Consider the following 15,128-nt stretch of genomic DNA (forward strand, 5'->3'; position numbering starts at 1 on the left):
CATATTTTCTAGAATCCCATTCTAGTAATAGTAAGAAATATCACGTGTAGAGCTGAATACTACTGTTGTGTCATCACCAACGCAACTTCCTTGTTGCTGTAGATTTTCCCCAGACCCTGGGCTTCAGTCAGGAACACAGAGGGTACCTCTGCCATTCAGGTGTCCAATGTGATTATTTAGTAATTCTTTTAGTATAGCTGTGTATTCCCCAAGTGTCTGATTTACCTGAGTTACTTAGAAATAAGAAAAGAAATAAGTCTCCAAGTGATCAAATGTGTACAGATCTATACGGTAGAATTGAAGAAACTTATCATAGATTACCTGTGCCAACTCAATGGATACATTTGAAACCTCCATTACATAATGAACTATTCACCTAGTAAAATGTTTCACACTACAATTTACTCAAAGGTAATAAACACTGCACCAAAGTACAAGACCTCACCTCTGCTCCAGTAGTTTAATTGCTATTTTCGTCTCGGGACATTTTTAAACAAATGATAGTTATCACTTAACCAACCAAATCTTTCCATCATTTAATGGACAAAAGACTTAGTCTCATACTGTGGGGAGAAGAAATAGCTTGGAGTTGGAAGATTAGATGCTGGACCAGTTCTTCTACTCACTCTCTGAGGCTTAGCTTCCTTATCAAATAAGAGGACAGTGCTCCGTGAAGCCGAACTAATAGGAGATAATATTCTACAGAGTCCATCTCCTCAATCAACCTATGGATCCTTAATTATCCACATGTAGTTTGCAAGTAAAATGTTACTTTTTAAAGTAAATACACGAATGCATATTCACCATGTTGCACATGAAATGTGCAAGTTAGGTTATATAAATGGAAACATATAGATAGAAAGCCTATTACTCATGAGAGACTGTACTCTTGATGTGTTTGCTTCAAAGCCACTTAAAATGTTACTCTGTTTAACCCATGTTCCTTTTGCATTATTGGAGCTTTTTTTGATTAAACTATCTAACCATTTAAAGTAATTTTTAACAAGAAATTAAAACTTTCATATGATATTTCCAGGGTTTAGATGACTATGAAACTAAGTAAAATAAATTGAGAAATATGGGAGAAGTAGTGGTTTGAAAACTCAGGGTCAGGAGGGAAACTGAGTGTAGAAATTTCTTCTTCAGGTAATTAAAAATAATCTAAATAATAGACTAGATATTTTGTTTTTACTGGTAACTTTCTAATTTATTTTTTTAACTTTCTAATTTAGAAATTACTTCTTATTCTTATACTTACTTGTGTACCTGACTTTTAGGTACATGCAAATCCACAGAAATTATTAACACTTACTACATTTGGGACATCTTTAGAAGAACTGCATTGTCTCAGTTGAAGTAAAAGTCAGTATCTCATTTCTTCTAGATTTTTAAAAGAATCCACCTTTAGGAAAGGGCAGATTTACTAAAAGTTTAGAATTAATTCACAAGTGTGATTATTTAATGTGAGCATATGGACTTTGTGATTTTGCTGAGACAAAGACTTCAGGTAGCTATATTCCTGCAACAAATGAGATTCTAATTTCAAACATTTTTCAAATGCAAATCAGGCCCCCATGTGTCATTTTGATGATTTTTTGAGGCATTAATACAACAGTTAGTATTCCTCAATGATCCCCAAAGTCACCCTTTTGCTAAAGATACTTCTCTTCCTGATTATTTTGAACCTGCCAACACAGTCTCTAGCCTTATACAGACAGTGACTGATCTCCAGATGACCTATTATTATCTTAAACCCACCTCGTTTTGAAGCAACAAAAAAAAAGAAAAATTAAATAGTGCATTAACATTTCATATCAGTGAAGCAGACTTTTTTCATGCATGAAGTAGTTCTATCCATCTGTGGAAAGGTCCATCTTTTGTTTTTCCCTGTGTTTATAGGTTACATTTTTAAAGGTACTGGTGGAGCCTCTGTAGAGTGGATTGGTTCCCTAAAAAAAAAAAAAGGTTTGAATGAAAGTATGTACCTATTATAACATGGTTTTAATATATTTAAATAATTTCATTGTCCATAACAAACTAGAAGAGAGTCAGGCTCAAGCTTGGAAGCCATATGAATAATTTTGATTAATCATACTCTTAGCATTTTAAAATTTATACATCTCCATTTAATTTTTTAGTATGTAGAACCAGTGCCTTATATGTATCATAAAAATCTTACCCTGTTTGGAAACATACTAATTGATGGATAGAAAACAAGTCTTTGGCTGTTTTGTTCACTGCGGTTTTACCAGAGCTGAAAGAAGTGCCTAGCCAACAGCAGGCACCCAGTATTTACTGAATGAATAGAATGAACCAATAGGTGGTCCCAAAATGAAATATAAAGTAAAAAACATAAAAAATGGGAAAAGTGAACTTGTAGAAGCAAACAAAGATGAATGACATAGTATCTGCCTTTAAGAGATGTGTTGCTGGTGGGAGGCATCACACAAGGGCACCGATAATCTTGCTAAAATGAGATCAAAATTCAGGAGAAACACCTAGCTGCTTGGGAGAAGCAAGGAAAGATCCCTAGGACAGTGAACACTGCTCTAGATGGTAAAAGAATGTGGTGGCATTCGCTTACTAGAGAATAGCAGTGTGTGGAGCACAGAGTCACGAGGCACTAGTGTGTGGGCCACAGGGCTCAGGAAGATGTACAGGTCCCAAGGTGGGTTGGGCAAGGTGGCTTTGCCCTTGGGGCAGTGTAGAGGATTTGTGCCATTGTCTGGATAATTCAGCTGTGCTCCTCAGGCTGTAGATGTGTTTCTAGGAGCCATCACCAGGACAAGCAGGACCAAGTCTCTGTAGGTGTTTAAAGAAACAACAAGCTTGATCCTCCAATATCTCTCCTTTGGTTGAATTGCTCCAGGCAGGCTCAAGATGTCTGGGTAAAGAGCAGTTTCTTCTCTTCCACTTTCCAAGGTTGACCACATAGGTGCTGATGTCAGACAGCCTGGGTTCAAACCCAGTCCCACCATATGACCTACTTAAATAATTCCAAATCATGGTGTCCTCACCCACAGGAGGCATTACCAAAGTGCCTACTTCATCCATGAAATAACATACTCTTTAGCACAGACCCCGGCATATACTGAGTGCTCAGTAAATGCTGCCTCTTCTTATTAGTTCTTATTTATACCTCTTCTTCACATTTGGAATTTCCTTTTCTTTAAGTTATGGAGGGGGTTAGAAAGATACTTTCCCCCGGAGCTTTCACATTCAACATTTCTTTCTTTTTTTTTTTATGTTATGTTAATCACCATACATTACATCATTAGTTTTTGATGTAGTGTCCCATGATTCATTGTTTGCGTATAACACCCAGTGCTCCATGCAGAACGTGCCCTCTTTAATACCCATCACCAGGCTAACCCATTATTTCTAAGCCCACTTCTGCTTGTGTATGAAGTCTAGGTACCACCAGGTACCTTCCAAATTACTAAATCTTGTATTGGTCTCCTTATCTCATGAATTGTAGAGATGGCAGCAAGTTCTAGACATAGATTTCAAAACTACAATTGTATTTGCTTTCCCAGTACATGTCTCTCAGTTCTTGAAAGAACTGAATGAAACTGAAAAACCTGGGCATCTCCCCACTTGTCACTCTTGGATTTGCTGCAGTGTCTTTACCGTGAGGAAGAATCACACCTGTGCCTGTTCTATGTTGCCCAGAGCCAGTGGCCTGACCTCTGACTGAGTAACATGTTACCTTTGTTCATGTGCCTTCAGAGAGAGATGCTATCTCAGTAATGAGGGCAAACAGAAAAGAGACTCCTTGGTGGTGGGTGATGAGTGAAGGCCAAGTCACCATACTGCTTCTACTCCTGAAGTCAACCTGGATAATTCTGAGGACCCTCCAGTCCTTATTTAGTCCTGCTGCCATAAGAACTTGGAATTTGGAGAGTGAAGGGCCAACTGATGTGGTCTTAGATGCAGGTGGAGTCTCATTTGGAAACAAAAATCATGTATGAGTTCTATAAAGTTAAAAAAAAAAAGACTACAAGCTATTAAATTTAAGTTGGTTACAGAAAAAATAAAGGACTCAATTGAAGAGGAAAAATGGCAAAAATAAGTGCAGGCTGGGGATGATAAATGAAGCATTGTCCTGAAGGAAGAGGGAGTCTTATGGAGAGAAAAAAATACTCTGAAGAGTAAACGGGCTGTGAGCAGGGCCAGCTTAGATCTTCATAGGACCAGGAACACTTTTGTGGGCCCCATCCCATATCATGTCAAACATTAAAATGCAGGGCATCTAGGTGGCTCAGTCAGTTGAGTGTCCAACTCCTGGTTTCAGCTCAGGTCAAGATCTCAGGGTTCTGAGATATAGCCCCGCGTTGGGCTCTGTGCTCAGCACAGAGTCCGCTTGGGATTCTCTCCCCCCTCTGCCCCTCTCCTCATGCTGTCTCCCTCTCTCTCTCAAATAAATATGTAAATAAGCATATTAAAATGCACCCACGTTCTACACTAAGTATAATTTATATGCACTATAAAGGAGGTGACTTAAGTTGCAATTGACATGATGTTATTTTGTAGACATTTAGTTGAATATTAATTTTGATTGTGCAGTTTTCATTCTGTATTTTGAAGCAACTTTATTCAGGTCTATAATATTTGGGGGCATCTCTTGCAAAGCTAGTTGTAGGGCCTGGGCATGCTAATAGGGGGTGATGGATGAAGCAGACCATAGTAGGAGGGTAAGGTGGGACTTTAAGGGTGGAGAAAGAGCAAGTATATATTGCTGGGAGGCAGTTGTGTTTCCTGCCCTCAGCTGATGATCAAAACTCAGGAGACTAAGCTCAAAGCAGGTTTTGTTGGCAGGAAAAAGTGTGGCAATGTCTAGTTCTGCCTCCTCTAGGGCTATGTGGTGGGGGGGGCAACTTCTCTACAGAGGATTTCCAGCTGAGACACAGGCTTGGATCTCCATTTCAGATGAGTCTGAGCTCTTTCACTATTTAGACAAGTTTCAGTTTCCCCCACTGATCTGAGGTGACCAGGCTGATTTCCCCAGGAGTCCAGGGGTGCTAATTTAGGCTGTAGATTCTGTAAATGCAGTGGCACATTTTTGGAGCTTGAAAAAGTGGTAATAAGAAAGCTCTCTGTCATGACCCACAGTTCTCTTAATGATTGCCTAACTGACAAATGCAGACCTGATTTGCTTAGCACAGTACAAAATCAATCCATGACTGTAAGAAATGTCAGACTGAACATTTTTTGCCTCTAGTTAATGACTTGTCATCCTAGAAAAAAATGTCTAATCAAAGATGAATTTAAATACCTTTCCTTTGTGTTTTCATAAAGAATATGGATGGGGAGGTTATTTTTAAAAGTATAATAAAAGGTAACCTTTCTTTATGGCTATGATGAAATGTTTCAAGAGGCAAGAAACAAAGCTCTTTCTTGTCCTGAGCTCTGTCACCTTTGGAGTCCAATGGAGATCTACAGGTCAGTAGACCCAACTACCCCTACCAACTCTGGAGGTCCCCTGGGGTGTGAAGACCAGTCAAATTCAGTTCTTCAAGAAGAAATAGGTTTTTAGATAAAAAATGGAATCAAATTGAGGACCCCAAAAATGGATGCACTAACATTTTTTTTCAATAGTATATATTAGTGAAATTTGAATTGAGTTATTTGAATTAAACCTCTTTTGCATCCAAGTGCATAATTATTACCCAGTTATTATCTAGTCAAGAACATCAAATATTTATTATTCAAGGAAACTCAATTTAACAAGGCAATAATATTTTTCATTTATGATTTTATCTGTTTAATGTGTATTTTTGTTCCATTTTAGATGAAGAAACAGTAAAATTCGGCATTTGAATTTCAGTCATGTTCTACATCCTGAGGGAAAACAATGCATGTTTTGGGGAATTTAACTGTTAATTAAAATGTTACTTTAAAGATATTAATCATTTGTCAGTATTCATGCTTCTGTATGAGAACATTAAAATGTGCTGGTTAGTAGATACACATCATATCATTGCCCAAGTACTTGTTTGCAGAACACCTGCTTATTATTTCTAGGAGGGTCAAGGCTATGCTTGGAAGAGGCTGCAGTTAGGTTTTCAGCTCCACCATGACCAATTGTTTGGGAAGTCTCTTAACCTCTGAGCCTCAGTTTCCTTACACTGAAAATGGGATTATTCAGACTACTTCACAGGACTGGCATTGTTCAACCAACTGCTGCCACGTGGTTCTTTGTGCCAACTTAACCATATTCTTTTGCCTGATTGTCCTTATTGACTATTGCCAGGCATTTGCTTGGCAGCTGGTGAGAGTTAAAAATATCTAGGCCAGGGGATCTGGTGAAGTTAACTGACCCAACACTTTAGCCTCATAATACTATGTTCTAAGTCACCAAACTAACCTATCAGGTTACATTTGACCTTGTTAGGTATGGGTATATTATATCTTCATTGCAAATCCAAATTTACTTTCCTAAGGGGTTTTATTTAATTATGAAAAATTCATACATACATAAGAGGAAAGCTGTATAACAAACCTCTGTAAGACCCATCACCCAGATTCAACAATTATCAAGATTTTGCCACACTCGCTTCACTATCCTCCTCTCTTTTGGCTGAATTTTTTCAAAGCAAACCTAATCTTCACTTCCTTTCACTCCAAAATATGGATTTTTTCTAGCAAAGTCATCATGCCATTATCTTACCTAATCAAATTAATCATAATTCCTTGCTATCATTCTAATATCCAGTCTATATTATCCTTCTTCCAGTTGTCCAAGAAACGTATTTTTACAGTTGGACTGTTCAAATCAGAATCAAAACAAGATCCATGCATTGAATTTCCTTGTTGCGTCTAAAGGCATTATTTTTAAAGATTTTATTTATTTATTTGACAGAGAGAGACATAGTGAGAGAGGGAACACAAGCAGGGGGAGTAGGAGAGGGAGAAGCAGGCTTCCCCGCGGAGCAGGGAGCCCGATGTGGGGCTCGATCCCAGGACTCTGGGATCACGACCTGAGCTGAAGGCAGACGCTTAACGACTGAGCCACCCAGGCGCCCCAACGTCTAAAGGCATTTTTAAAAGGAAGATGAGGTAGATGAAAATTTTCATTGTCCATTGTCCTGCACCATATGTTAGGGTTACTTCAAAATAACTGCACAAGGTATAGACATTCCTCATCAAGATAAACTTATCCAAAACAGAAATTCCATTTGCTTTAAGAATTGGAGATATCACTATATACTTAGAGAAAAAAAGTGTTAACGTCAATTTATTTGGGCAGATGAACCCAAAGGAACATGGTGTTTTTCTGTATTTTCTCCAGTGAAATCACCCTTTTTAGAATCAGCAATGTAAGATAATTGCTATTAGAGAGCTGGGCACACTATTAGAGATAGAAAGATGAAATTAAAACCATGAAATTGTTTCTATGGCCCTCTAGAAATGTAATTATCTGTCCTGTGGAAAAGAAACACAGAAAATTGGAGTCCTGTTTTGTGTTTGTCTACTGTGAAGAGGAGACACATAAATTATATCTATTGAGTACACATATTTAAAGGTTGACACTTTTTAGGTATTTTTCAGGTAGCTGTTTAAAATTTGTTATTCAGAAGAACTAACTAGATGGCATTTAAAGTCTTCTCGACTTGGCATTGTAATCTATTATAAGTAATGAGTATTTCTATGAAAATTGGCACGAACTGCCATACTAACTCATGAACCTTATTCCATTGGCTATAATACAACCGATTTATGGTTGTGTTTAGATACAGCAGCTATGCTTTATCAAATGGGGCCTGAATGATCCTGCTGGTGATGAAGATTAAATGTATTTCCTTGATGTCCCTAAGCAGCTATATAAGGAGTTTCATGAGACTCTTCAGAGTGGGACAAATCCCCACTACACTGAGAGACAAATGCATGCTCTGCGCACTATCTAGGTCCCAGATAATGGACAGAGGTTCCTTTGTCCTCAAAGCAGAAAATAAATCATAGCTGTTAGGGACATAGTGAGAGGGGTAGGGAAAGAACATGACATTCTCATTCTCTGTTATAGAGCAGAAGAAAGCTGACATCTATCTCTTCCACAAGTCACTTTCTTCCCTGGACAAGGAATAGCCCCTAAGGGTTTACATACCGTTTGCCACTTGGCCTTCGACCGTTCTGCTTCAAATTTGGCAACTTCTTTACGATCATGAAATGACACCAGCAGCTTCCAAATGCACAGTAGGACGAGCCCAATGAGAAGAATAGCCAGTGAAACCCCCAACATAATCATGGGAATGTTTGGGGGCTTTGGACAGTCTGTTATATTAAAAGAAAGAAAATTATATTAAGAAGATGGTATAATTGGGGTGTCTGGATGGCTCAGTTGGTTGAGTGTCTGGCTCTGGGTCTTAGCTCAGGTCTTGATCTCAGGGTCGTGAGTTCAAGCCCTGGGGCTCCCAGCATGGAGCCTTAAAAACTTAACTTAAAAAAAAAAAAGATGGCATAATTAATCTTGTGATGTAGAGAAAATATTTCTCATTAAATTTTCCAACCTTATTTTTTTTCCAGTAGAAGGAAAATAGTAACGTGTTTTATTTTGCTGCATTAAAAAAAATGAGTTACTTGTTGAAGGATAGCCCTATTCCTACAAAGGAGAACAAAAGTTAGAGTTTGGTTATTTAAGGCAAATGGATATGTACTTGAATGGCTGACTCAAAAAGAGTTAGAATCCAAGAATGAGGATTAATACACATGGAATATAGAAAGGACCATGAAAAAGACTGCAGTTTAATGACTAAAAATGGTCTCTTCTGGGTACATGATAGAATAGAAATGAAATGTGTGTATGTGTGCTCATTCACACACACGATATTACTTTTTAATGGATTTCCTTGAAACATGAACTGTCTAGGAGATTATATTCAAACTTATATAAAACCTACCATCCTAAGAAGTTTACTGCTTGCTGCTTTTTTTTTTTTTTTTATAGACAGAAGACAATGATGGCTTTTAGTTTTATTTTAACATTAATGCAGTGCTCTGGTGTCCTGGAAAGTTCCTGGACTGGGGTCAGGAGCGGTGGGTTCAATTCCCATCTGATACATAGTAGCTGTCTGATATACAATAGGTCCCATGATCTCTCTGAGCCCCAGGATCCTCAACCATCAAACAAAGATGTGGCACTTCAGCATTCCCTTAACTTCCCTGAGGATAAGACTGAGCTCAGGTGCTCATGCTTATTAAACTCACAGCTTCCTAGATCCTTCCCCAGAGATTCTGCTTCAGTGGGTCTTAGATGGAGCCACAGATTTTTTTATTATTAACAGTATCCCAAGGGATTCTTATCTTCAGGGAAGTTTGGGAAACTAGATGTTCTGTATAGTCCTTTCAACTTGAACATTCTATGAAATGTTATTTTGACTCTATTGATGATATTAATATAATTTCACAATTATACAGTGCCTTCCCTCACTGACAGCAGAATGACTAATAAATCTTGCAATATGCCTGGGAGATGATACATTTCTTAATGAAACATTATAATTAAGCTCTCCCCTTTCTTTCATGAGAAAAAAAATCCCACATAAAAATTATCATTAAATATCTGCCTCCTTATGCAAGAAGTGAGGCAAATCTGTGGTATCTGGGGAGGAAATGAATCATGGTTAGTTTATCCTAACTCTTATTGCTTTTAGATATTTAATAAGGAGAGTTATATACACAGGACTAGTCATGCTGCTTTCAAGGTGAGGATCTATAACTGATCTGAATTTGAGCAGGACTAATGACCCCATAACAGCATGATGGCTGGCCTCACACACTTTTGTTCTTTGGATTAAAAAAGCCATGTAAGGAGATTATGCAGAAATAAGTAAAGGAGCTAATGAAGTAGTTACTGTAGTATGAAGATCTAAAGACTGCTTCCAGCATAACAAATGAACCGTGGCTGCTTCTAAGAGGTTAGCAACAGTCCTGCAAAAAAGCAGCAGGCGTGTGTCAGTGAGAATATATACTGGCTACATCCTTGACTACAAAATGTCTGGGGTGGAGCGTAGCATGTTCTTGCGGAAAGCAAAATGAAGCCCACTAAGACCCTGCAGCCAGAACGTGAATTAGGAGGGCTCTCCCCTAGAGAATAAATAAAGGAGGAACAGGCAGGCATGGCGCGGCAGAGATAATTTTTTTGGAACTTAGAGTCATTATACATTTATACATTGGGAATACATTATACATTAAGATAGTCTACAGTTCTCAAGAAAAGATTGTGGCCCAAGTACCAGAGCAGGTATTACACAATAGAAATGCCCACTGTTTATACTCTCTTTAGTATTTCCTGAGATGCTCAGACTGAAGACATATTTCTAGGTGGGAGAAGAGGGCCATTGTCCTGTTGCCTGTCGAGTCCTGGCCAGTGCCAGCTAGTTCTCAGGTCCTGAGGGCCCGAGCTGCCAATCTGCCAGCTCTGTCACGGGCGGCTATGGAGCGCAGAAATGTGACTTTTCTGAATTAGGTTGTGTGGTAAGTATAAAATACATATTGACTGTGAAGACTTAGTATGGAAAAAAACGAAGCATCTCAATAATTTCTCTATTGATCACATGCTAAATAACAATATTTTGGATAGGAGGGATTGAATAAAACATTACTAAAATCCATGTCACCGGATTTTTACTTTTTAGCGGGGTTACTAGAAAATTGAAAATGACGTATGTGGTTTGCGTAATAACATGTCTATTGCTGCTGACCGAACACGCTTCCAGGAGCCAGGTATTTATTATGATCCCACAGCCAGTGGGAGGCAGTGTGGTGCAGTGGTTAAAAGCACAAGCTGCAAGCCCGCCGGCCAGGTTTCCCCGGCCCGCAGCGGTCCTTAGTTACTGCCACAACTAACACAGTTTGTAACTTCTTTTTGCCTCAATTTCCTTATCTGTAAAATGGAAATAATAGCAGTACTGGCTCTACGGCGTTGTTATATGGAGGGTGCTAAAAGAATTAACGCATGTCAAACATATAGAATGATACCTGGCATATGGCATTAGTAAGGGCTCAATAAATGGGAGCAGCTACCACTACTACTATTATTATTATTACAACAACTATACTCTTCCTCCTTTTCTATCCTCAAGACTTCAAGGGCCTGGCACCTCCACTTTGGGACCTGTGGTATAATATCCACACCTACCTCCCTGCCAGGAAACCTCCCGACTGTCATTCCTTGACTCTGGCTCTAACTAATGTGGCTCTTCTCCTCTGAAAACTGTTCCAGGTGTAAGAAAAAAGACGAGCAAAGCTCTCCCTACAACCACACACACCCTGATGGTGACTGTTCACTTGGTTTCTTTTGAAATTGGTTGGTAGGACCGTGGAAATCCTTAGCCTTCACTTCCTCCTTCCTATCCTGGCGTCTGAAGGGCTGCCCTGGGATTCTCTGGTCTTAGTGCTCTGAGAAGGGCCTACAGATTCCAGGACAGGCTCTATCTTCAGGGCCCCTTGAAGCTTGGGGCCTACCTAGGAACAGGAGTATTTGCCAGGGAGAAGCATCCTTGTAGCTGTCAGCTAACTCCTCAGGAAGGTAATTTTCCCCTCACTTTTCCCTACTACAAAAGCACAGGGAGAATAAAAAGCCCTAATAAAAAGTCATCAGGGAGTCTGAGTGCTTTCAGGATGGCCTCTCAGATTGTGTGGAAGCATCAGAACATACAAACAAAAAACAACCAATAGTTCAGTAACAAGGATGCCCTTATCAGCTAAAAGCATGTTTCTCTCTCTCACGCACACACAAAAATAAAAATAAAAAAAGTAAAACCAACCAGATGCAAAAGCCCCTGAATTAAGAACAGTTCTGGAAGTTCATTTTTGTTGTTTGGAACTCATTTTCCCAATGGAATCAATATTAAAATATGTGGTATTTTTCTAATAATATTTTCTTGGTTGGTTTATAATGTCGTGCACTTACTTTTTGGTTACTTTGGTATTGCTTTGGTTTTTACACTCTTTAGTGATGGCAGTTTGATATTCTTGGCTTTAAATTCAGAACTTAATATTTTGTTGGCACACTGATAAGCAAGCACACACAACAAAACACATCTCCCTGCTAGCCTGCCCTTGCTGCTATTGTCTGGGGCAGAACCAGGCTCCAAGCTTTTTGCGGGAGGAGGAGGAGGTTGCTGACAGTGTCTGGAGAGATCTGATTTAATGCAGCTGTCATTTCTGCCAGAAAGATTTAGGAACACATCATTAATTGAAAACAGAAAAGAGGCACCTGTGAATATCTAAGAACACAGCCAGGGAGGTCTTGAAGCTATCTGTTGCAGAGTAGTAGTAAAATGCAGAGTCCTTGGGGCGCCTGGGTGGCTCAGTTAAGTGTCTGCCTTCGGCTCAGGTCCTGATCTCGGGGTCCTGGGATCCAGCAGGCTTCCTGCTCAGCAGGGAGTCTGCTTCTCCCTCTCCCTCTGCTCCTCCCTCCTTGCCCCACTCGGGCTTGCTCTCTCTCTCTCTCTCTCTCTCTCCCTCAAAAAAAATGCAGAGTCCTGGGTCACACATCACACCTGCTGACTCAGGATGCACAGGATGCAGGGGGCACCTGGGTGGCTCAGTCGTTAAGCGTCTGCCTTCGGCTCGGGTCCTGATCCCAGGGTCCTGGGATCGAGCCCCGCATCGGGCTCCCTGCTCGGCGGGCAGCCTGCTTCTCCCTCTCCCAGTCCCCCTGCTTGTGTTCCCTCTCTCGCTGCTCTCTCTCAGTCAAATAAACAAACTCTTTAAAAAAATAGAGTTCAGGGGCGCCTGGGTGGCTCAGATGGTTAAGCGTCTGCCTTCGGCTCAGGTCATGGTCCCAGGGTCCTGGGATCGAGCCCCGCATCGGGCTCCCTGCTCGGCGGGAAGCCTGCGTCTCCCTCTCCCACTCCCCCTGCTTGTGTTCCCTCTCTCGCTGTGTCTCTCTCTGTCAAATAAATAAAATCTTAAAAAAAAAAAAAAGATGCACAGGATGCAGGCATTTTAACAAGCTCCCCAGGTGAGTCTGATACTAAAATTTAAAACTTCTCAACAAAAGTACCTTTTCCACTATTTTCTTTCCTACCTAATATAAATTTCTCTCCCTCCTTCGCTAAAGATGAGATTTTTATTTGAGAGCTTCCCAAGTCCCAAGCAAACTCCATGAGTTGGTATGGATGAAAACCCACAGAAGCAATGGACTCTTTGTATGTATAGATCACTTCCTTCCTCACCTGCTGCTTCGTGTCTTTTTTGACTCAGTGACCCATTACTGTAGGTTATGAACTGGCACATGTTTTATATGCATTATTCTATTTAATCCCTGGGTCAACCCTTAGAAGAAGGTACTATTATTTTTCCCATTTTACAGATGAGGAAATAGAGACTCAGAGGCAAGTATCTTCCAGAATGTCAAGCAGCTATTAAGTGGCAGAAGCAGGATTTGAGCCAAGGTTTGCTTGATGCAAATCTCATTCTATTAGACTGTTATGCTCCCCACTGCTAGCCTTTCCTAAAGATATACCTTCTGCTTATATTGGATTTAATCAGTCCATCTTTGTATAAACCATCAGCCAGCTTTTGAGGTGATAATGTTTGGTACAAATATATCTTGTTATGCGGGTTAAGGAAGAGACATTGGAACACATCAAACCTTTCAACAGGTATATTTCAATCACTGGGAATGTAGAAGCACTCTATCAAAACTCTGGAAATGTCTTTCCTGGAAAGCTAGCTACCCCAAGTATCTTTCTGGTTGTTTCCTCCTCTCCCATGTAGTATCACTTACCATTGACAATGGAAGGCATGCCACCCACCTTTCTCACTGATGCTGTGAATGATGCTTTTCCCTTCATTATCTGTAGTTATTAGGAATGTAATAAGACATTCATTTTCTCCTTGCAGAGAACAGGGAACAGAACTATCCTTTGAAAAATCTGCAGATAAAGGAGTCATTCATTAGATTAAATGAGATTCCAAATGAGATTATTTTTAAAGCAAGGTGGTATTGTTTTAATATGCAAATAGGAATTTTCAACACTGCAGAATAGGAATAGAAAAGACATAGGATTTTTCCCACCACCTGAAGTTTTAGTTTCTTCTCATGTTCCAGAAGAACAGTTCCAGGTGTGGTCAATCAGGACTGACCATCAAATGCACTTATGAAACTGATGGGGGGCAGGATTTCAAAAGAGTTAAAGTACTTGAAGGCACGTATGCCTAGTTGTTTTGGGAATAGAAGGGCCCTGATTGTGGTAATGAGGGGGCTGTATGTTCCTCTTGGCTGAGAGCATCTGGGAGGAAGCCTAGATTACATTTCAGAAAAAGACTACACAGCCCAAACTGATACTGATATTTCTAAGGGGGCCTTTCCCACAGTCAAGATTGCTGGCCATGTATTGTCACAACAGTAAATATCAATTAATATCAGGAAGTGGACATTGAAGTATTATGTACTCAGGGACTAGGAGGATGAAAGTAAACCCCAGATTAAAAGGAACCCAGTGGACAGTTGGCCTACCATTCAGTATAGCCCCTTTGTTAATTAACAAACAAACAAACATAACCCAGTTTTCCTCAGATCTTTTTCAAATAGAAATGTTTTCTTATTGAGCATATTCAAGAGACAGAAAATGAATGTCACTACAGGAATCAAAAATATAGTAAAATGGTCAATCTGAGATGTTAATACAATTTTCAGAATTTTCAGCGGCCTGCTACCTATGCCAGAATTCTGTAGCATTGTCCAAATTAAAAAACAAAACAAAACAAACCTGCTTAAAATTCTCCTATCTTCTAAGTTGGAGACTTTGTAATGATACGGTTACACTTTTTCCGGAAACCAAATTGTTTTTCAGAAACCTGTAACTAGAACAACTATTTGCTTTTAACCTATAATTTTGACATATGATCCAATATTAGTGTATTATGACACAGTGGGTCAGAATATTGAAACTGGGACTGTCCTAGATAATCTTGGACATACTCTTGCTAGACCTATAACTTTTCTCATTAGCTTAAAAATAAAAGTTTTAATAAAATAGAATCTATATGTGCTCCTTTGATTCTAACAAAGAAAAAGTAAATAATATGCTATTTTTTGTTCAACAATGCCCTAGCCACAGAAAGGAAAATGTTAAATTTTTTTTTTTTGCATTTAATTTATAAGATAAAAACCTCAT

At 39.4% G+C, this 15,128-nt stretch overlaps 1 protein-coding gene across 3 annotated transcripts in view; it reads right to left on the reverse strand.

The window, feature by feature from the left end:
* Positions 1 to 631: 631 nt before the first annotated feature.
* Positions 632 to 15,128, reverse strand: part of ITGB6 (integrin subunit beta 6) — a 74,136-nt gene continuing 59,639 nt past the window's right edge. For all 3 annotated transcript variants that reach the window (XM_021702732.1, XM_044913310.1, XM_044913309.1), the window contains 3 exons: positions 13,764 to 13,883; positions 8,105 to 8,271; positions 632 to 1,949 (listed from right to left, as the gene is read on the reverse strand). In XM_021702732.1, the coding sequence (XP_021558407.1) occupies positions 1,851 to 1,949; positions 8,105 to 8,271; positions 13,764 to 13,883 (386 nt within the window). In that variant the 3' untranslated portion in view covers positions 632 to 1,850. The remainder of the gene's footprint in view (positions 1,950 to 8,104; positions 8,272 to 13,763; positions 13,884 to 15,128) is intronic.

This window comes from Neomonachus schauinslandi, chromosome 3 (genome assembly GCF_002201575.2).
Source record: "Neomonachus schauinslandi chromosome 3, ASM220157v2, whole genome shotgun sequence".
NCBI lineage: Eukaryota > Metazoa > Chordata > Mammalia > Carnivora > Phocidae > Neomonachus > Neomonachus schauinslandi.